Raw genomic sequence first — 23,406 nt, 5'->3', positions numbered from 1 at the left:
TACTCAACAGTGGACCCATCGAGTAGTCTGTATACCACAAAACATATATATTAATTCAACTTAACCTATTTTAGAGCAATTTAAGTTTAGTATATTACATCTATGAAATATACTGAATTGGCATTTTCAGAGTTTGGAAACAACTGATTTATGCTCACCTATTTTGCCAAAAAGATACTTGCTAAATGAAACAGGGTGGCAAGATTGGCATAAAATGCCATTATATGTGCCATTAATGCAATTTCCATTCCAGCTACAAGCCCTCTTTAGGCAAGTATAATATAACAGAAATGGAAAATAGAATGTAAAATTAGCAAAGAGTAATTTAAATGTTTAGAAAATAACTCAAGTGGTGTTACATAAAACAACTTTTAATTATTAAGCAAAGATGAGTTTCACTACCATACTGCGAAAAATACAGCATGCATGGTACATCTATTTTCCCGTGTAACTTTCAAATATTTTTTTTCAACAAACCTGCCATATCCCACCAAGGCGGGGTGGCCCAAAAAGAAAAACAAAAGTTTCTCTTTTTAAATTTGCTAGCCCCTTGTTCCACTTTCAAATATACCATTTCAAATAAATAAACTGGTTTCATCCTCTATGTACAAACATTCTCCATATAAAATTGGGTTATTAAACAAAGCTTTATCAATGGATGTAAAATTTTTTACTTGAATGTCTATTATTATTATTTTTTATGTTCAAAGCCTGGTCGTGGACTGGGCCATGAGGGCACTGACCCCCAGAACACCCTTCAGGTATTGTTTCCGCAAGGGAGGTTCCTGATGCCAGTGAGGGACCCCTGAACCATGGAATTGACTCAGGGTATCTAACCTGACTTCCTCCCTTTTTCCCAGGCTCTGTATAATCCCAAAGATTTGATGCTCTTCCATGAAAATAATGATGATAATACATTCATGGTGAAGTGCTTGTATAGGAGTCAAACAACTTCTTGGGAATGGGAAGCAATTAAGTATGATCCAAGAAAGAGGAGGGCAGCTTTAATTCCAAAATCAAGATCCCCTTCACTGGCATCAAGACTCATGCCGTGAAGTAACTTCAATGTCTAATGCAAATTTTTAATCATAACAATATCCTAGGTAAGTTACCCATACAGTATATACATAAATCTATAAACTGTACTAAAGTAAAATATATCAGCTGATATCTCACTTGAAGATTTGCTTCTCCATGTAAGATGTTAAAAATGTGTTTGTGATTCTTCAGCAATGTTTGTAAGCCTCCACATTCCTTCTTGAGTGCCAAGAGTTGCTGAGGTTCCATGCGTTTAGCTATGTCACTCAGAGTCATTCTGCCTCCGCGGTCCCAGGTTACAAAATTATTCTGGCTTATTTCAACCTGTTATACATTAACAAAAGAAAAAATGCTTTAGACACACAAATGTATTTATAAGCAGTTATGAATAAAACTATTTCTCAACTAATGACTGACTTTTCAAACATATAATTATGAAATTTACAAAAATTAAACATGTACTGAAATAAAGTTTTCTCCTATTTCAACAACTATTTTACTAATGTATTTATTTTCATGTCTGTTTGGCACACTTTAGTGGAATACCAAACTGAAGTTGCTGAACATTTTATACTATTATGAAAGTGTGGTAGGTTTAAAAACTATGAAACATTGTGCTATAGAAATTTATCATGTATTTTATATACCCCATCACCATTTACAACACAGACCTTCTAACCTTTTAGTAAACTCACAAATAAATAATCAAGGCATGTTTAGGTTAATGATTCATGAAAGTGACCATTTGATACAAAACTTATCAGTTAATTATATTCTTGGTAAAATTTATTTCATTCATAGCTTATTCTAAGCAAAATACCACTGTATATAACTGGTTAAACATTAGGTGAATTTATTATTAAATGAAAATTGTAAAAGCTTAAACAATATTAATAAATAAGAAGGTTTAGTAACTGTGTTTCTTTTTAGTGTCATTACCTCAACTACATGCTTTTTTTCCATAAGCATTTTTGCCACTGTTAACACTAGATCTTCTCTGACACTAGTCTCCAACTGTGTACAGTTGCGCACTGGTTGCACAGCCTCCCGAACCTTAAAGTTTGCTGTCCAGAAAATATCATGGTGATTTTTAATCTGACTTTTCACATTTGCATGACTTTCCTGGTTCTCTGTATTTTTACTGTCGCCATCACTTCTTTTTCTAATAAAGTCATTTATATTTTTAAAAATCTGAGGAGCATCCCTTGTCCTGTATGTTCTCTCCTGTCCTATCAAACAAATTCTTTTGGTGGATGGGATTCTCAGTTTGTCTTGCCATACGTCAAAGCCACAAACAATGCCCACTTCTTTGATGTATTCCAGATAGTCTGAATACTGGCTTCTTCCAGCATACTTCCTCCGGTACCTGCAGTCAAAGTCGTGGGCACAACATGGGATGACAAAGAAACGAGTTGTGTGTTTAGATTTTGCAGCAATGACAGGGATCCATGGAGTTAATTCATCAGAATGATTTCCAATTAGCCAGTCGAATTCTGGGAAAAGGTTCTTATCAGATGGTTCAATAGCTCCCTCCTAATATGAAATAAAAAAGTATTAAAAATAAATGCAAAAGAAAACTTCAAATACAAATATAATTATCACTTATAAACAGGCTCCATATGGGGCATTGTACAACAGTAAATAATAAGCTCTGATTTCACAGTGGAGAAAATGCAGGTGTGGGAGAGATCAGTGCCATGAAACCATACTTTATTATGGTGCTCTTAACTAAAGTTATAGCTGTAGAAGACAACAGCAACACATTCTCACAGACAAAACATTAAGGAACTGATTCATTCATGAACCTGGATTTTGGCCATGGTGGTGCTTATTCTTTGCTGCCATTCAATGCTTCATATGCTACATTTTAATATATAAAACTGCTCCAGCATTAATATAAAAAAAAGGGGATGCTGCAGTTCAGAAGGTCATTGATATTGTGATGTCCATGTACTTCTGGCAAGATGGATATTGAATCAATGATAGTGAATGCGTTTCCATCCTTAAATCCCCATTACTTTAGTAAAAGATGGCATATGTGCTAAACAAAATTATTAAGTATCTTCTACACAAAAGAAACATTTAGAGAGATTCCTATTATGTTCACCAAATCAAATTAATTTAAACTATAAAAATACGTATTAGATTTAAGGGCCAAATGAACTTACCAAACATTGTAGATAATGTTCTCTATGAGACAGTGTATATATCTCTCTTTTTGAATTTCAGCAAACTTACAGAAAGTATCAGTGCCAACAAGTAAATATTATTTTCCCCCCAAAAAATTCCCCCCTTTCGATACACATTTTTCGTATCTTTCCATTATGTTGATTTTTAAAAAATTCTCACCTCATTCAAAAATTCTTAACAACCACTTTGGTCATTATTTGCACATTCCTAAGACCATCATCTTCCTTTTTGAGAAATAGGCAAGAGTAATTTTGTGGCAATATTTTTATTGGGCTGTGATGACTCAAGGGACTGTATGAATCCTACCACCTGACTTTCTGATCTACTTACAGCTCACCCACCCTGCCAGTGCAATACAGTTATAAGCAATCATACCCCAGAATGTAGTAATAAATCTCTGGGTCAAAATTACTAGTCAAAAAAAAAAAAAAGCTAACAAACCTCTGACAGGCTATCTGAGATCAGTGTTAAGTGTTCTTCTATTCTCGTAGTCAAGCCTGAAACCAGGCTTCCTTACTGACTGCCTTGTAAATCAGGCTGTTGCTGATAGCACTCAATAGGTCAACATGACCATCACCAAATGAAGATCTGATCTAACAAAGTCAAACACTGGGTAAATAAAAGTGGGAGCAGTATAACAGAAAGTGATCAACCTAGTCAGATTCAGAAAAACCACTAGCAGACGGGATGAGGCAAAAGTCTGATATACAGGAAATGAACATAAGAAAGAAAGAACACTGCAGCAGGACTACTGGCCCATGGAAGGCAGGTCCAATTCTCCCACCAGCTTAAGTCAATGCCTTAACCTAGTTGAAACCCAGTAGAGCCCTTTGCACATCCACATCAGATTTACATCCAATATTCAGTCATGGTAGAGCAGCCAATGCCAGGACCCTTAAAGGACAGAGCCATGTTATACGCCAGTAATCTAAAGAAAGATACCAGGATCTGCCTGCCTGATCACCAAAGATATAAACAAACTTAATCATAACAAACTAGTACTACACTATCCCATTTCCCACTGAGGCGGGTGACCCAAAAAGAGAAGTAACACTTTCATCATCACTCACTCCATCAGTCTTGCCAGAGGCATGCCTACACTCCAGTTCAAAAACTGCAACATATCTCCACCCCTCCTTCAGAGCACAGGCACTATACTTTCCACCTCCATGACTCAAGTCTGGCTAACCAGTTTCCCTGAATCTCTTCATAAATGTTACTTTGCTCACACTCCAACAGCATATCAAATCATAAAAGTCATTTGCCTCCACTCGCTCCTATATAACACACTCATGCACACTTGCTGGAAGTCTAAACTCCTTGTGCACTAAAAACTTACTTTGCCCCCTCCCTCCAACATTTCCTAGGGCAACCCCTACCCCACCTTCCTTCCACTACAGATTTATACACCTTCCGAGTCACTCTATTTTGTTCCATCCTTTCTCAATGTCCAAACCACCTCAATAACTTGTCCTCAGCTCTCAGGATAATACAGTGGACCCCCGGTTCGCAATATTAATCTGTTCCTGAGAGCTCATCGTAAACCAAAATTATTGGAAAGCGAATCAATTTTCCCAATAAGAAATAATGGAAATCAAATTAATCCGTGCAAGACACCCAAAAGTATGAAAAAAAAAACTTTACCACATGAAATATTAAGTTTAATGCAATAGAATAATTACAATAACAACAATAACAATAGATTAATAACAATAGAATAATTGACACTTACCTCTAATGAAGATCTGGTGATGATTGATGGGATGGGAGGAGGGGAGTGTGTGGATGGTGTTAGTGTTTAGAAGGGGAATCCCCTTCCATTAGGACTTGAACTGGCACCCTCACCATGCCTTACCACACTGTGTATGCCACTATGATTCTTAAATCTTTCAAACCAACCTTTGCTGGCCTTAACTTCACTCACATCACCACTAGTTGCAGGAATTTCTTTACCAAATCATCATGCACTTCGACACACGCACTCCACTTTTGCACTTTGCAATTATCTCTTTCTTCATTTCAATAGTCATTAGCACCTTTGGTCTCAAAGAGTTGGCACTAGAAGCTTTCTTGGGGCCCATGGTGACTTATTTTGCAGAAACAGGCACAAAAAATAGTGATAATATGGATAATATGGAATGTACCGAATGTATCCTTAGATGCGCGCATACTGGCTGGCTTGTAAACACTGGCACACACGGGGCAGTTCAGGCCACACATGGACACGTCTCGTATGAATCGCATTGTATACCGAGTTTTGTAACAGGAACCGAGGCAAATTTTTGGCGATATAATACATCGGTTACCGGATTTATCGGACACCGATAGCATCGCAAACCGGGGCTCCACTGTACAGTACTTTTAGAAACCCCAGAACTCCTTCTAATCTCCAAGCTACAGATTCTCTGCATTATATTCACACATTTTTTTTTTCTTTCTTTTTTGTTTTCAACAAACTGGCCATATCCCACCAAGGCAGGGTGCCCCAAAAAGAAAAACGAAAGTTTCTCTTTTTAAATTTAGTAATTTATACAGGAGAAGGGGTTACTAGGCCTTTGCTCCCGGCATTTTTGTCGCCTCTTACAACACGCGTGGCTTATGGAGGAAGAATTCTGTTCCACTTCCCCATGGAGATAAGAGGAAATAAACAAGAACAAGAAAGAAAATTTTTGCACTCTCTTTTGTCCCCTTTGCCTTTATACAAAGGAACTATGCATGCTCTCTGCCAATCCCTAGGTACCTTACCCAATGTATGGAAGAGGGTAAGGTACCTAGGGATTGGTAGAGAGCATGCATAGTTCCTTTGTATAAAGGCAAAGGGGACAAAAGAGAGTGCAAAAATTATAGGGGGATAAGTCTGTTGAGTATACCTGGTAAAGTGTATGGTAGAGTTATTATTGAAAGAATTAAGAGTAAGACGGAGAATAGGATAGCAGATGAACAATGAGGCTTTAGGAAAGGTAGGGGGTGTGTGGACCAGGTGTTTACAGTGAAACATATAAGTGAACAGTATTTAGATAAGGCTAAAGAGGTCTTTGTGGCATTTATGGATTTGGAAAAGGCGTATGACAGGGTGGATAGGGGTGCAATGTGGCAGATGTTGCAAGTGTATGGTGTAGGAGGTAGGTTACTGAAAGCAGTGAAGAGTTTTTACGAGGATAGTGAGGCTCAAGTTAGAGTATGTAGGAAAGAGGGAAATTATTTCCCAGTAAAAGTAGGCCTTAGACAAGGATGTGTGATGTCACCATGGTTGTTTAATATATTTATAGATGGGGTTGTAAGAGAAGTAAATGCGAGGGTCTTGGCAAGAGGCGTGGAGTTAAAAGATAAAGAATCATACATAAAGTGGGAGTTGTCACAGTTGCTCTTTGCTGATGACACTGTGCTCTTGGGAGATTCTGAAGAGAAGTTGCAGAGATTGGTGGATGAATTTGGTAGGGTGTGCAAAAGAAGAAAATTAAAAGTGAATACAGGAAAGAGTAAGCTTATGAGGATAACAAAAAGATTAGATGATGAAAGATTGGATATCAGATTGGAGGGAGAGAGTATGGAGGAGGTGAATGTATTCAGATATTTGGGAGTGGACGTGTCAGCGGATGGGTCTATGAAAGATGAGGTGAATCATAGAATTGATGAGGGGAAAAGGGTGAGTGGTGCACTTAGGAGTCTGTGGAGACAAAGAACTTTGTCCTTGGAGGCAAAGAGGGGAATGTATGAGAGTATAGTTTTACCAATGCTCTTATATGGGTGTGAAGCATGGGTGATGAATGTTGCAGTGAGGAGAAGGCTGGAGGCAATGGAGATGTCACGTCTGAGGGCAATGCGTGGTGTGAATATAATGCAGAGAATTCGTAGTTTGGAAGTTAGGAGGAGGTGCGGGATTACCAAAACTGTTGTCCAGAGGGCTGAGGAAGGGTTGTTGAGGTGGTTCAAACATGTACAGAGAATGGAGCGAAACAGAGTGACTTCAAGAGTGTATCAGTCTGTAGTGGAAGGAAGGCGGGGTAGGGGTCGGCCTAGGAGGGTTGGAGGGAGGGGGTAAAGGAGGTTTTGTGTGCGAGGGGCTTGGACTTCCAGCAGGCATGCGTGAGCGTGTTTGATAGGAGTGAATGGAGACAAATGGTTTTTAATACTTGACGTGCTGTTGGAGTGTGAGCAAAGTAACATTTATGAAGGGGTTCAGGGAAACCGGCAGGCCGGACTTGAGTCCTGGAGATGGGAAGTACAGTGCCTACACTCTGAAGGAGGGGTGTTAATGTTGCAGTTTAAAAACTGTAGTGTAAAGCACCCTTCTGGCAAGACAGTGATGGAGCGAATGATGGTGAAAGTTTTTCTTTTTCGGGCCACCCTGCTTTGGTGGGAATCGGCCAGTGTGATAATAAAAAAAAAAAATAATAAAGAAAGAAAATAGAAGAAAACCCAGAGGGGTGTGTATATATATGCTTATACATGTATGTGTAGTGTGACCTAAGTGTAAGTAGAAGTAGCAAGACGTACCTGAAATCTTGCATGTTTATGAGACAGAAAAAAAGACACCAGCAATCCTACCATCATGTAAAACAATTACAGGTTTATGTTTTACACTCACTTGGCAGGACGGTAGTACCTCCCTGAGCGGTTGCTGTCTACCAACCTACTGTGTAGGATATTCACACATATGTGCAATAAATTAAAAAGTATCATTATAATAGTATTCAATACCAACTAGACGAGCAAAGCACATGTGCAACACACGTATTTTTACTGGTGAAATGTTTCTCCTGCATAGCAGGCAGCAGAAGTATAGAGGTAATTTGAGGTGCTCAGTCCCTCAGCCTTGAAGAGAGTCAGTCTCTTAGCCTAAAGAAGAGAGGCTTGAGGCCAGAGACTTATATACCGGAACCGGATATGAGGTGTAGCAGCTTGAAGATGATAACACAAGAGTAGTACAGTGGGCTCCACTTACCTTTGATCATCTCCAAGTTGCTATGCCTCATTTCTAGCTCCAGTATACACGTCTCTGGCCTTCAGTATACAAGTCTCTGGCCTCATGCCTCTGCTTGAGGTTACGAGACTGATCATGTTCAAGGCTGAAGGACTGATCACCTCAAACTCTACTTCTTTTTCTACTATCCCCAGTACTGTAATCACCTTTGTCATAGTGATGAGGCCTGCACAGTAGGCTTCATCACTCTATTGGTAAATTCTGTAATGTTCAGAGACCCATTAGAAAATGTACCAGTGAAACCAAATTTAATGTTAACGTGCACAGGAAAGATGCTTAGATATTAAATTTTGTCAAAATTTTTAACTCTATAAAACATTTTTGGGTTCATAATTTATTTACTTTGTTTTAATAGAAACATTTCTTCTACTGTAACCATGATCAGCTAAAACAATGCACGTAAATTAATATTAAAAATGTTTCAGTTGTACAATTTTTTGCTAATAATAAACACTAGAAAATGTCAATCCTAGGTAGTAGGTTGACAGACATCAACTGCCCAGGGAGGTACTGCTGTCCTGCCAATTGAGTGTAACATGGAAGCCTGTAATTGTTTTACATGATGGAAGGACTGCTAGTGTTTTTTTTTCTGTTTCATAAACATGCAAGATTTCAGGTACTTCTTGCTACTTCTACTTACACTTAGGTCATACAATACATGCATGTACAAGCATATATGTACACACCCCTTTGGGTTTTCTTCTATTTTCTTACTAGTTCTTATTCATCTTTATTTCCTCTTATCTCCATGGGGAAGTGAAACAGAATTCTTCCTCCGTAAGCCATGCGTGTTGTAAGAAGCAACTAACATGCCGGGAGTAAGGGGTTAGTAATCCCTTTTCGTGTATACATTACTTAAGTTAAAAAGAGAAACTCTTGTTTTTCTTTTTGGGCCACCCTTCTTTGGTGAGACATGGCCAGTTTGCTGAAAGAAGAAAATGTCAATATAAATTTACACTAATGGTGTATGCACTTATGTATAACTATGTATTATACACTATTGTATTATTAAAAAATAAAGTTATTTTGCTTTTGAATAGGTATGGCACCAAAACTGAAAATTTAATTACTAGAGCAACAGAATTCATTACAGTTTCTAATCTGTAATAACGACAGAATTTATCTCATTACTGCCTACAATGTATGCTTTTCACTACCTTCAATTGGATGTGCTTGGGAAATGTATCCCATATATGACGTTTTTTGATGTCTATTCCAAGCCCTTGATGCCCTTCACTTGACAAGATGTAGACAAGAAGACCATTACCACATCCTAAGTCAACAAAAGTTTGATAAGAAGTAAGTTGCTTCTTTTTTCTCTCTTGCTGCCAAATTAAAATCAAATAGGTGGCAATGGCAATATCCTCATACACATGCTTAAGAGGATCTGTTGTCTCTGGCCACATCTGCAATCAAAAATATATAATATAGCTTAGCTATGTTCTCCATTAAAAGATAAGAGAAAACAACATGTCAATTTTGTAATCATACCAAATTAATAATATGGTAAAAATTTATGAAGGTGTTGCACAATATTCAGTAGTGTAATTTTTAATTAAGCTGTCTAAGTGGCATTAGTTACCATTATTTATACAGGAGGGCCTGGCTTTACATCACTTCACTTTACAGTTTCACTAAAGCAGCAGTTTTCAGTTATACCCATTCTTCATTTATTCAGACATCCTACAATCAATATATTCACCACTCTCTATAAGCTAAGGACGAAAATATTTTAAGGTAAGTAATATGTGACTGTGTATGCATTTTTTAGGCCTAGCTCTATTGTTCTCTTAATATATGATAGTGTAAACATGTTATCAGGCTTCTATATGCATCTGAAAATGAAAAAAGCTGTTTCAATTTACACTGATTTTTGCTTTACAGCAGTAGCCCGGAACCTAACATGCTGTATAAATGTGACCCTCCTTTACGCGCATAAGGGAAGCAAGGCATAATTTTTACATGAACTCACACTGCACCACCACTTGGTCATCTACTATATATTTACTCAGTTTCCATAAACAAATACATTTTTAATTCTTCAGTGTTCATATTAAATTTTCTGAGTGTTTGTTTCAGTATACATTCATTTGTTACCTTTCTCCATTCTTATCTGAGCCTTCTTGATTCGAGTCTGTTTTCCCACTTGGCTTTGCTTTTTTATGCAAATCCTCACTCACCTAGAATCTTGTTGCTAAGTAAAAACTAAAAGACACTTTCAGAAAACATAATAATCATATTCTGCTTTAGATAACGTAAGTGGCAAAGGATAACTTGGCAAAAAAAAAAAAAAAGAGAAACACAAATAAGATTGACTAATTACAAAGAAAATGCTGTACATATAACAGTTTCCTCTGTAGCACATTGTTTCTTTTCTACTGTTGGCAAAATGCCATTTAGATCCAATATTTTAAACTAGCCTAGGTAGTAGGTTGGTAGACAGCAACTGCCCAGGGAGGTACTACCATCCTACCTAGTGAGTGTAAAACAGAAGCCTGTAATTGTTTTACATGATGGTAGGACTGCTGGTGTCCTTTTCTGTCTCATTAACATGCAAGATTTCAGGTATGTCTTGCTACTTCTACTTACACTTAAATCACACTGCACTTGTATGTACAAGCATATATATATATACAGTAGACCGTCATTTAACCCTTAAACTGTCCAAACGTAGATCTATGTAGTTTGCACACGTAGCACTCCACCCTTGATTTTCTCCGTAAGAATGTAAAAAAAAGTAGATCTACGTTCGGAGCGCTACGCAAGCAAACGTAGATCTACGTTTGGACAGTTAAAGGGTTAACACGGTAGTTACGTTCCTGAAAATGGTGTGTGAGGTAAAACCGTGACAGATGAACTGAAGAACTTATGGGAAAAATAGGGTTACGTTCCTAAGTGCCCCAAAACAGCCAAACTTTTTTTTAAGGCCTCCACATCTTACAAAAATAAAAGTGAATATGGAATTATAGTTCATTGTTGTGATGTATTATGTTGTTTTTACTGGTTAAGACTACAAATGTAACAGAAATAATAGTATTTCTTACCTTAAATTGTGGGTGCTGGTGTTTTTGGATGATTGTGAAGAGAGTGGAGAGTTATGCTGTGGCCTTACTGGTCAATGGTTGTGCTGGAGTGTCTATGTCATTCAGTCAGTCAGTCAAGTCATTCAGTCAAGTCATTCCGTCAAGCCAGTTAGTCATTCAGTCAGTCGGTCAAATCATTCAGTCATGTCAGTAAGTCATTCAGTCATGTCAGTAAGTCAGTCAAGTCATTCAGTCAAATCAGTAAGTCATTCAGTCAAGTCAATAAGTCATTCAGTCAAGTCAGTCAAGTCATTCAGTCAAGTCAGTAAGTCATTCAGTCAAGTCAGTAAGTCAGTCATTCAGTAAGTCAGTCATTCAGTCAGTCAGCCACACAAACTCATGTTTACCTCTTTTTATGTGTACAAAGTAACACTTGTCTAATATCATCGTTTTCTTTATTAATTCTAAGACTTAAATGCTTATACCTTTTCCTGCCACTTTCAGCAACACTGGTATGCCTGCTGGGTGTCATGATTGCTTGGCAGATACAAGATATAGTAATTGAAAGATCAAAACACAATTCACAAACACAGTTAGCTTTTAGCAGAGAAGGACTGGACACATGTGAAATACAAATTCTGGGATGGTGGGGTGGTGTCGGGGGGTGACAGGGGATGGCAGGAGGTTTTCCCGGTTGATTCACAACAAGGGGACCGCTTGAGGAAAAGGGAATTTTTTTTCCTTCCTGCAAACTGAACCGTGTTAAATTAATTTTACAATGTGTTACATAAAATTGTGCCGCAATTCTTCAATCGTGCTATACCCAAATTGTGCCAAATAAACTCATGGTAAATGAGGGTTTACTGTATATACACACCTCCCTTGCTTTTCTTCTATTTTCTTACTAGTTCTTGTTCTTGTTTATTTCCTCTTATCTCCACGGGGAAGTGGAACAGAATTCTTCCTCCGTACGCTATACATGTAATAAGAAGTGACTAATATGCCGGGAGTAAGGTGCTGGTAACCCCTTCTCCTGTATACATTACTAAAGTTAAAAACAGAAGCTTATTTTTCTCTTTGGGCTACCATACTTCGATGGGTTACGGCCAGTTTGTTGAAAGAAGAAGATTTTAAACTTGCAAACTACAAATTAGTCTTCAAGTATATGGATAGTGGCATGATTAAAATGCTATCCAAGTGTATGTTCAATGAAAATGGGAATATGCAGAAGTAGCTTGAAAAGAAAAACTAAGAAAAACTCTATACATATAAAGTAAAATCCAAAGATATGCTTAGAAAATGGGTGCCAGAGCTAATGCTGAAAAAGCCTTCACTGGCAAAGACAGAAAGAGGAAACATGATATATGCTGGCACCTTCCACATTAAGAACAAGGTCCCACAATTTGTTGGTACCTTCCACCGGAGGAACAAGATCCCACAATTTGTTGATACCTTCCATGGGAAGAATAAAATCCCACAGTTTGCTGGAACCTTCCATGGGAAGACAAAAATCCCACAATTTGTTGGCACCTTCCACATAGACAAAAGGCCACAATTTGATGGTACTTTCCTCAGAGAGAACAAGATAACACAACTTATTGGTTAGCACCTTCCACAGTGAAAACAAGAAATCATAATTTGTTGACACCTTCCACAGGAAGTAAAAGAGGCCCTAATTGGTTAGAACTTTCTAAAGGGAGAAAAAGAAGCCACAGTTTTTTATCCACTCTCCACAGGAAAGAGTCCACAATCTGTTGGCACATTCTACAGGGAAAATAAGAGGACACAATTGAAAACTTAGAAGAAAAAAGTGCAAAAAGTAATTCTTTACAAATAGTGTTAGACTGCCAGAATGACAACCAGGTGGAGGTAGTATCATAGGTACTACCACTGGAAATTTAGTAAAATCATATGACAAAGTAAAAACTGAAGATGGAATACCACAAAATAGCTCTGCTTCTGCAACTATAAATAGGTAATCTCAGTATATATTACTAAAATGCACTTTGAATCAAACAAATGCTTGAAACTGACAATATATTATTATTCAAAGATACTGTAGAATATAATAATCAAAGTAGCCCTCACACCAGTGTAACTAACTGCTCCTCTTTATCCCCATTATTTTAATTAACAAACTAATTCACAGTCAAAATTTGTATAGACCAGCTATGAATTTCCAAAGATATCATATTTGAAAACTATATGTTACCTCTGTGGGGCTCAATACTGTGTGACAGCAATGCCATACAGTGACTGGAATCCTGATTTGAAGCAACAGTTATTGGCTGTATTGAAAAATTGTATGCTAATGCTACCTGTTGAACTGTATGCAGCAACAACTTAACTGACCAAGCCATCAACTAGAAGGCCTAGTTGAAGGCAAAAGGAAGTAAGGTACAGATAGAGGCTTGAGACTCCATCTGCTAATTGCAAGACAAACATGATATGTAACTCCACTCATTTAGTGTCATTTTTATTATATGTATTGCACATTTCAATCTATCGCATATTAGTGTTTTTATTTTCTGCATGGTGTTTAACAAAGGTTATCCAGGCCAATCACTTCACTGATTAAAAATTGTACAGCATAATTAATCTACTACCATACACTTTGCTATGTTAAAATATTTGAATATTAAGGCAAATTTACTTTTTATAAATATATATACCAATCAGTAAAGCAAAATTATTTTTTTGCAAGACAGATCTGTACATCTGAATGTTAGAATATTCAATAACTGTTTGCAAAAAAACTGCAAATTTTCAAAAAATACTGAAAGGCAAAAACGATGAAAAATAACTTTAGATAAAACATTGGTTGCAGTAAAGTACCAAATATGTAATAGGCTTTCATTGCACACTCACGATAGCTGGTCCTACTTTCCTGGATGGACGCTGTGTTACACACTCGCAACAGGAGGGCACTGTCTCCCTGAACAGTGGTTGTCTACCAACCTACTACATCACTGGTTGCACTAAAGAACAAAACATATAATAGTCACCTTAACCAATGGCTTGCCATATTTCATCTTCAGTTGCTGATATAACTGGTTATATTCTTGAATGTTTACAAGCTTTAAGGATCCTCTGTCCTCCACTTTTCCATCTTCTAGTACTTCAGCAGTCCATTTTATCAACTTGGGTAGAATGTTTTTCTGCACCCAGACAACACCAGCACGAACTTCGGGAGACGTACTCCCATCATCTAAAGAAAAGTAAGACTAAGGGCCATAGTAATATGATACTTATCTATCTATATCTTAGATAACCTATATACTCTCGGAACTCCCTAGTTTTGATGCAGCAATCACCAGCAGAGGCTTCTCCAGATAATTCAAACATCTGCAAAGGTTTCAGAGACTTTAACTTTCGTAAATGATGGTTTGGGTAATATTTAAGTGAAGCACAATAGTCACCATTTGATTGGACTTAAGACTATGTGTGAGCATAGTGAAGATTACACTCAGCCAGCACATGTGATGAGAAAGAAGAAACATTATGATAAAAGATAAAGCAAGCATTAAATATGAAAGGCCAATTATTATTGTTACAGTATATTGACAATAATGCACAAAACCCATGTTTTCTATACAGCACCATTTATGTTATACTAAGAAAAGTCAAAGTTAATAAGAGGTTAACCCTTTGACTGTCGCGGCCATATATATACGTCTTACGAGGTACCGTGTTTGACGTATATATACTCATAAATTCTAGCGGCTTCAAATCAAGCAGGAGAAAGCTGGTAGGCCCACATGTGAGAGAATGGGTCTGTGTGGTCAGTGTGCACCATATAAAAAAAATCCTGGAGCACGCAGTGCATAATGAGAAAAAAAAAACTCCAACCGTTTTTTTTAATTAAAATGCCGACTTTGTGGTCTATTTTCATATAGTATTTATGGTTGTATTCTCATTTCCTTCATCTCAATTGATAGAATGGAAAACATATTATAGAAATAGAGGTGATTTTGACTGATTTCACTATAAGAAGAACCTGGAAATGGAGCTCAAATTAGGGGAAATGTTTGATTTTTGCCAATGTTCAAAAGTAAACAAATGATGTCATTGTCCAATAAATGTCCAACTAGCCATTCTAATATGCAGTCATGAATGGGTTGATGTTATTTATACAATTATTACAGTATTGCAGTAGTCTGCATAATAGCAAGTCTTCTATTTTTTGTTTGAATAAAAATTCAAAATAGAAAGCAAGAGTAATATCAGAGGGGCCTGGACTGATGAACTAAGAAAATGTTATTTTAGAGCCAGGAATGTCTGCATTGTTCATTCTGGACCTTATTTTGAAATTGTCATATTTTTTAATTTTCGTGAAATTGTCCAAATTGCAAATTTCTGACCACATTACTGGGTAGTTGAAATCAGTAAATGGGCAGTTTCTTGTACTCAATCGATAGAAAAAATGAAGTTCTAAAGAAATAGCTACGAGTTTGGTCGACTGGAACAACGGAATTAGCCGAAAATAGGGCTCAAAGTGGGCGAAATCGCCGATTTGTAAATATCGCTGAGGTCGCTAACTTCGCGAGAGCATAATTCCGTCAGTTTTCCATCAAATTTTGTTTTTTTTTTGGTGTCATTACAATCGGGAAAAGATTCTCTATCATTTCATAGGAAAATATACATATTTTTTTTTTAAATTTTGCGACACCAGGAGACACCTCAGGATTGGGGGTTGCGACAGTCAAGGGGTTAAATAAAGAAAAACAAGACAGAGTGAAGTGGTACTGTACTGTCAACAGAGGAGTGGAAAACACAGAGTAAGTTCTCAAGTGATGCTGTAGCAAGACAGCTGACAATGACAGACTTTCATATTTCCCTTCCCATTATGGTAGCACCTCCACAGGCTGATGAGGCTTATAGGTTTACTACTTGTTGGGCATACAAGACTTATTCTTCAACCTCTTTTAGAGAGGTGCCCAGCTCCAAACTGAGAATTCAACACTATTTGAGAGATTGTCCTGTTTATCAGCAACACACTGATTTCCTTTTCAAAATCTGCAGCAATGCCCTGCATTACTTACTCTGTCTGCCCTTCTCTCTGTAAGTCCCACCTTTAATACAAATTCACTCCATGACTTCTTAAAACTGATTTACTTCACCAACTCTTAACTAATTCCTTCTCTCATCTTTGTTTATCCTCCACACTTCTGCTGTTCCTCAGCAAGTCAATGCAATGAAGCACTGTGGAACCTAAAGTTTCGGGAGTAATCCGTTCCAGAAGCTCAGCCAAAACTCAAATTGTTTGAAAGTCACAGCAATATTTCCCATAAGAAATAATGTAAATCCAATTAATCCATTCCAGACACCCAAAAATGTTAGAAAAAAAATACATTTTTAAAGAATATCTATAAATACACAACAATTATAAATACATATAGTACTTAAATGACTAATGAAATAGATAAACAAACATTTAAAATCACATTTACATACCTTTATCGAAGACTCTTGGAAGGGGGAATCCCCCACCATAAAGACTTCAGGTATCAAAGCCCTATCTGGGGCTACTTCCCTTCTTTGTCTTTTACTGGCACTAGGACCAGCTTGAGAGTCACTGGGTCCCTGTCACACAAAAAAACTGTCCAGAGAGCTCTGTTTCTGGCATCTCTTTAGCATTTGTCTTAAATGGGACATGGTTTTGTCACTTAACATGTTGCAGAGATGGCTTGTTTCAGCTTGCTCAGGGTGATATTTCTCAGCTAAAGCTTGCACCCTACTCCACATTGCACAAATCTCCTTTCTTCAATTCTATCATGTTTCTCACTTTCTTAACTAAAGGGCTGGCACTATGAAGTTTCTTTGGGCCCATGGTTAATTATGTAGCAGTCGCACTCAATCAACAAGCACAAAAAAAATGGATTATTGTGAAATGTTTGAATGAACGGGCAGGGTAACGCTCATTCGAGGAAAAGCAAAGCCAGGATGCTTTGTGTAGGCATGGGCAGGCACGGGCAGGCGGACAGGTCTGGTACGGTAGCCGAAACTCAAGGTACTGTTCGAAACTCAGGACAAAATTCAGGCAAAAAAAGTGAAACTCAAAACGGCTGAAACTTGGGGCAGCCGAAACTCGAGGTTCCACTGTACTGAAAACCTACACAGATTTACCACTTTTATAAGTAAGGCAACTATTGCACTACAGTAATGAATACTGACAAGAAAGAACTGTACAAGATCTCTTGCTTTATCAGGGTTAGATATGAGTGAATTTGCCTTCACAAAATGCTTTATTTCTACAAGTAATTACCTATTTGAAATACTATACATATTAGAAATTACATTATTGCATTAACAGAAATACAGCTAGATACGATAGCAGTCTACACACATTATCTTAAAGCTTTAAAAATAAACAAAAGCCCTCAAGGCAATATATAAAAATGTGAACCACAAAACACTTTATTACTTACCCTCAAAAAATGAGAGACTAATCCCATGGGTGGTAAAAGTAAATGAGTAGTTGGTGCGTGGGACCACACTGGGGCCACTGCCACCTGACCCAGCCAAGTAGCTGACACTCTCCCCATCTCTATCTTTAGAAAAGATCAAAAGAAGTGAAGTAACTGTCAGTAACACTCCCCAATATTTTAAATTAACTGACAAATGAATTTCATGTAACTCACTGTATATTTTGCACGTGTGTCAAGATAAATATAAAATTTTATCTAAAATGGAATAAATTAATGTTTCCTACAAAAACAAATATTGTACAAAGTGAATCAATATAGAAAGGGATTGTCAGCTTGAAAGGAAGAGAAAAAGCATGTTAGGACACTGAAGGCATGATTAAAAAAGTGAGAATACTATACAGGAGTGCCCTGCTTATACAGCAGGTTAGGTTCCTGGCTACTGCTGCAAACCCAAAATTGCTGTAAAATGAAACAGATTTTTTCACTTTCAAACACATTTAAAAGCCTGATAACATGTATATATATTTTTTTTTCTTTTTTTTTTTTCAACAAGTCGGCCGTCTCCCACCTAGGCAGGGTGACCCGAAAAGAAAGAAAATCCCCAAAACAACACTTTCACCTCACTCATACATAATCACTGTTTTTGCAGAGGCACCCAGATACAACAGTTTAGAAGCATATATAAAGATACAATATAAAAAGTGACCTGAAATAATTACAATATCAGGGCCCCAATTATATATACTATACCGTCTTATTACACATCCCACCAAACTGCCAATATCACAAACCCCTCCTTTAAAGTGCAGGCATTGTACTTCCCATTTCCAGAACTCAAGTCCGGCTATATAAAAATAACCGGTTTCCCTGAATCCCTTCACTAAATATTACTCTGCTCACACTCCAACAGCTCGTCAGGTCCCAAAAACGATTCATCTCCATTCACTCCTATATAACACGCTCATGCACACTTGCTGGAAGTCCAAGCCCCTCGCCCACAAAACCTCCTCTAGCCCCTCCCTCCAACCTTTTCGAGGATGACCCCTACCCTGCCTTCCTTCCTTCCCCTGCAGATTTATACTCTCTCCATGATTTATATGCTCTCCTTGATCCATTCTCTCTAAATGACCAAACCACCTCAACAACCCCTCTTCAGCCCTCTGACTAATACTTTTATTAACTCCACACCTTCTCCTAATTTCCACACTTCGAATTCTCTGCATAATATTTATGCCACACATTAGCATTAGACAGTGGACCCCTGGTTTTCAGCCAGTGTGGAAATCATACAATTCGGATTTCAAGCATTTTTTGGTGAAATTTTTCCCCAGGTGTCGTACATCTGCTCAGACATCATTAGACGCGTGTGCCTGGGCCACTCATACATTCGTGACTCACTCTTGGGCACATTAACCCTTTAAGGGTCCAAGGCCCAAATCTGGAGTCACGCACCAGTGTCCAAGAATTTAAAAAAAAAAAATTTTTTATTTTTTCTTATGAAATCGTAGAAAATCATTTTGTGAAGGTAATAAAACAAAAAGTACGAAATTTGGTGGAAAATTGACGAAATTATGCTCACGCGAATTTTGATGTGTCAGCGATATTTACGAATCGGCGATTTTGCCGACTTTGACTCCCATTTTAGGCCAATTACATTATTCCAATCAACCAAATTCTTAGCTATTTCACTAGTATTACTTCTATTCTATCGATTGAGCACAAGAAATCGCCAAGTCAACTGTTTCAACTACAAAATAAAGTGATCGGAAATTGTTAATTTGGCCAATTTAACACAAAGTTCAAAATATTCCAATTTCAAAATAGGGGCCAGAATGAACAATGTAGGCATTCCTGGCACTAAACTAACATTTCCTCTGTTCATTAGTTATGTTTTGAGGCTTTACAAATAAATTCCATTTTGATTTTTTATTCACATAATGAATTTTTATTTACACCAAAAAATAGAAGATTTACTGTTATGCAATACTGTAATAATTGTATAAATATCATCACTATATTTGTGAATGTATATTAGACCCACCAGCTGACGTGTATTAGACGTGTGAGGTCGTTTGTTTACTCTTGAATATCGGCAAAAATTTAACATTTCTGCTAATTTGAGCTCAGTTTCAAGCCATTTCCAGTGCTAAAACCAATCAAAATCATCTCTATTTCTGTAATATGTCTTCCATTCTATCAAATGAGACCAAGAAATCGCAAATACAACTATAAAAAACATACGAAAAAACACTGCAAAGTTGCTGTTTTAATCGAAAAATCATGATTTCATTTTTTTTCTCTCATTATACACAGTGTGCTGCAGGATCTGTTTTATGTGGTGCACACATACCACATAGATGTATTCTCTCATATCTAGGCCCAAATGTACCACTCACAGTTTATCAGAGTGAGCTGAGCTCATGGCGTAGATCTACGGTTTGGACCCTGAACGTAAAGCCGTAGATCTACGGGACGGACCCTGAAAGGGTTAAATGTCTTATTTTAGATTAATATAGACATTTTCACTAATCCATCTGATATTTTCTTCAAAATTATGTGAGAAACACGTTACATAGCATATAAACATGGAATGTTTATATGCGGTGGAAGGTAAACATTACATTTTCTCTGGTCCAGCGTTAGAGAAAACTGTATGAATCTGCGTTGGCCCAGTAACTGCCCTTAACCCCTTGACTATCGCAACCCCCAATCCTGAGGTGTCTCCTGGTGTCGCAAAATTTCAAAAAAGAAAAAAAAAAATTTTCTTATGAAATGATTGAGAATTTTTTCCCATTTTTTGTAATGACACCAAAAAATCGAAATTTGATGGAAAACTGATGGAATTACGCTCTCGCAAAGTTAGCGACCTTGGCTATATTTACAAATCGGCGATTTTGCCCAATTTGAGCCCTATTTTCGGCTAATTCCATTGTTCCAGTCGACCAAACTCATAGCTATTTCTTTAGAACTCCATTTTTTCTATCGATTAAGTACAAGAAACTGCCCATTTAGCGATTTCAACTACCCAATAACGTGGTCAGAAATTTGCAATTTTGCCAATTTCACGAAAATTAAAAAATATGACAGTTTCAAAATAAGGTCCAGAATAAACAATGCAGACATTCCTGGCTCTAAAATAACATTTTCTTTGTTCATCAGTCACGTCTCCAGGCCCCTCTGACATTACTCTTGCTTTCTACTTTGAATTTTTATTCAAACAAAAAATAGAAGATTTACTGTTATGCAGACTACTGCAATATTGTAATAATTGTACAAATAATGTCAACCCATTCATGACTGCATATTAGAATGGCTAGTTGGACATTTATTGGACAATGACATCATTTGTTTACTTTTGTACATCGGCAAAAATCAAACATTTTACCTATTTGAGCTCCATTTCCAGGTTCTTTTTATAGTAAAACCAATCACAATCACCCCTATTTCTATAATATGTTTTCCATTCTATCAAATGAGACCAAGAAAAAGAGAATAGAATCATTAATACTATACGAAAATAGATCACAAATTCGGCATTTTAATTAAAAAAACGGTCGGAGTTTTATTTTTCTCATTATGCACTGCATGCTCCAGGATTTTTTTTTTATATGGTGCACACTGACCACACAGACCTATTCTATCACATGTGGGCCTACCAGCTTTCTCCTGCTTGATTTGAAGCCGCTAGAATTTATGAGTATATACAGTGGTCCCCCGCTTTTCGTAGTTCCCGGCAATCGTAAAATTCGCCAATCATAGGGGTATTTTCGTATAAATATGGACTCGCTTTTCATAGGTTGACTCGCGAGTCGTAGTTCGTCTGGGACACGTACCCACGGCATGAGCCAGGGCGGCAGCCAGTCTGGCATTATTTACCAGTGAGCGAAGGTCCCCTCACGTGCTCCTAAGAAATATTTCATAATATTCCATTTATTTTAGTGCTTGCAAGTACTAAATAAGCTACCATGGCTCCAAAGAAAGCTCCTAGTGCCAAGCCTGTGGTAAAGAAGGTGAGAAATACGATTGAATTTAAGAAAACCATCATTGAACAATATGAAAGTGGTACAAGTGTGGCCGAACTGTCCAGGATGTATAAGAAACCCTACACAACCTTATGTTCCATAGTGGCCAAGAAAAATGAAATAAAGGATGCTGTTGTTGCAAAGGGAGTAACTATGCTGACAAAAATGAGATCACCAGTACTGGAAGAGGCTGAGAAGTTATTATTGGTGTGGATAAATGAGAAACAATTAGCAGGAGATACTCTTATGACTTCTTTTATTTGTGAAAAGGCTAGGCAGTTGCATGAAGATTTGGTAAAGAAATTGCCTGCAAATAGTGGTGAAGTGAGTGAATTTAAGGCCAGCAAAGGCTGGTTTGAGAGATTTAAGAACCGTACTGGCATACACAGTGTGGTAAGGCATGGTGAGGCTGCCAGTTCGAACCACAAGGCGGCTGAAAAATATGTGCATGAATTCCAGGAGTACATAAACAGTGAAGGACTGAAACCTGAACAAGTTTTCAATTGTGACAAAACAGGCCTCTTTTGGAAGAAAATGCCAAAGAGAACCTTCATTACACAAGAGGAAAAGGCAATGCCAGGACACAAGCCTATGAAAGACAGGCTGATGCTAATGTTCTGTGCTAATGCTAGTGGGGATTTCAAAGTGAAGCCATTACTAGTGTACCATTCTGAAAATCCCAGAGTGTTCAGGAAAAACAATGTTATGAAGAGTAAATTGTGTGTGTTTTGGAAATCTAACAGTAAGGCATGGATTACAAGGGAAATTTTCGTCAAGTGGTTCAATGAAGTATTTGGCCCTAGTGTGAAGGAGTATCTCCTGGAAAAGAAATTGGATCTCAAGTGCGTGCTAGTAATGGACAATGCACCTGCTCATCCTCCAAACTTGGATGACCTAATTTTCGAGGAGTTTGGGTTCATCACAGTAAAGTTCTTGCCCCCGAATACCACTCTTCTCCTCCAACCCATGGACCAGCAGGTTATTGCAAACTTTAAAAAACTCTACACAAAAGCAATGTTTCACAGGTTCTTGACTGTGACCACAGACACTCACTTGACCCTAAGGGAATTTTGGAGAGAACACTTCAGCATCCTCCACTGCATAACCCTTATAGGTATGGCTTGGGAGGGAGTGACTACCAGGACTTTGAACTCTGCCTGGAGAAAATTGTGGCCAGATTGTGTCAACAAGAGGAATTTTGAAGGATTTGGGACTGACCCTAATGAGCCTATGTCTGTTGTAAAATCAATTGTGGCACTGGGGAGTTCCATGGGGTTGGATGTGAGTTTGGAGGATGTGGAAGAATTGGTGGAAGACCACAATGAAGAGCTCACCACTGAGGAGCTGCAAGAGCTTCAGCAGGAAGAGCAACACATCGCAGCTCAGAATCTTGCTGCAGAGGAGGAGGAAGAGAGATGGAAGAAGGTGCCTTCTTCAGAAATTAAAGAGATTTTTACTATGTGGGGTAAGATGGAAAGCTTTATGGAGAAACATCACCCTAACAAGGTTGTTGCAAGCCAGGTTGGCAACATGTACAGTGACAGTCTTGGGCCATTTTAGGGAAGTGTTAAAGAGATGCCAGAAACAGAGCTCTCTCCACAGTTATTTTGCGAGACAGGACTCCAGTGACTCTCAAGGTGGTCCTAGTGGCATTAAGAAACAGAGAAGAGAAGCAACCCCAGAAAAGCAAATGGTACCTGAGGTGTTGATGGAAGGGGATT

At 37.7% G+C, this 23,406-nt stretch overlaps 1 protein-coding gene across 4 annotated transcripts in view; it reads right to left on the bottom strand.

Moving 5' to 3' along the window:
* LOC128684808 (probable tRNA (uracil-O(2)-)-methyltransferase) overlaps positions 1 to 23,406 on the bottom strand; it is a 57,750-nt gene that overhangs the window by 2,386 nt on the left and 31,958 nt on the right. For all 4 annotated transcript variants that reach the window (XM_070101039.1, XM_070101046.1, XM_070101029.1 and 1 more), the window contains 5 exons: positions 17,664 to 17,786; positions 14,241 to 14,443; positions 9,370 to 9,618; positions 1,978 to 2,571; positions 1,177 to 1,362 (listed from right to left, as the gene is read on the bottom strand). In XM_070101039.1, the coding sequence (XP_069957140.1) occupies positions 1,177 to 1,362; positions 1,978 to 2,571; positions 9,370 to 9,618; positions 14,241 to 14,443; positions 17,664 to 17,786 (1,355 nt within the window). The remainder of the gene's footprint in view (positions 1 to 1,176; positions 1,363 to 1,977; positions 2,572 to 9,369; positions 9,619 to 14,240; positions 14,444 to 17,663; positions 17,787 to 23,406) is intronic.

The sequence above is a fragment of the Cherax quadricarinatus genome, chromosome 5 (assembly GCF_038502225.1).
Source record: "Cherax quadricarinatus isolate ZL_2023a chromosome 5, ASM3850222v1, whole genome shotgun sequence".
Classification (NCBI taxonomy): Eukaryota; Metazoa; Arthropoda; class Malacostraca; order Decapoda; family Parastacidae; genus Cherax; species Cherax quadricarinatus.
This window is presented reverse-complemented; position numbering and strand designations above follow the sequence as displayed.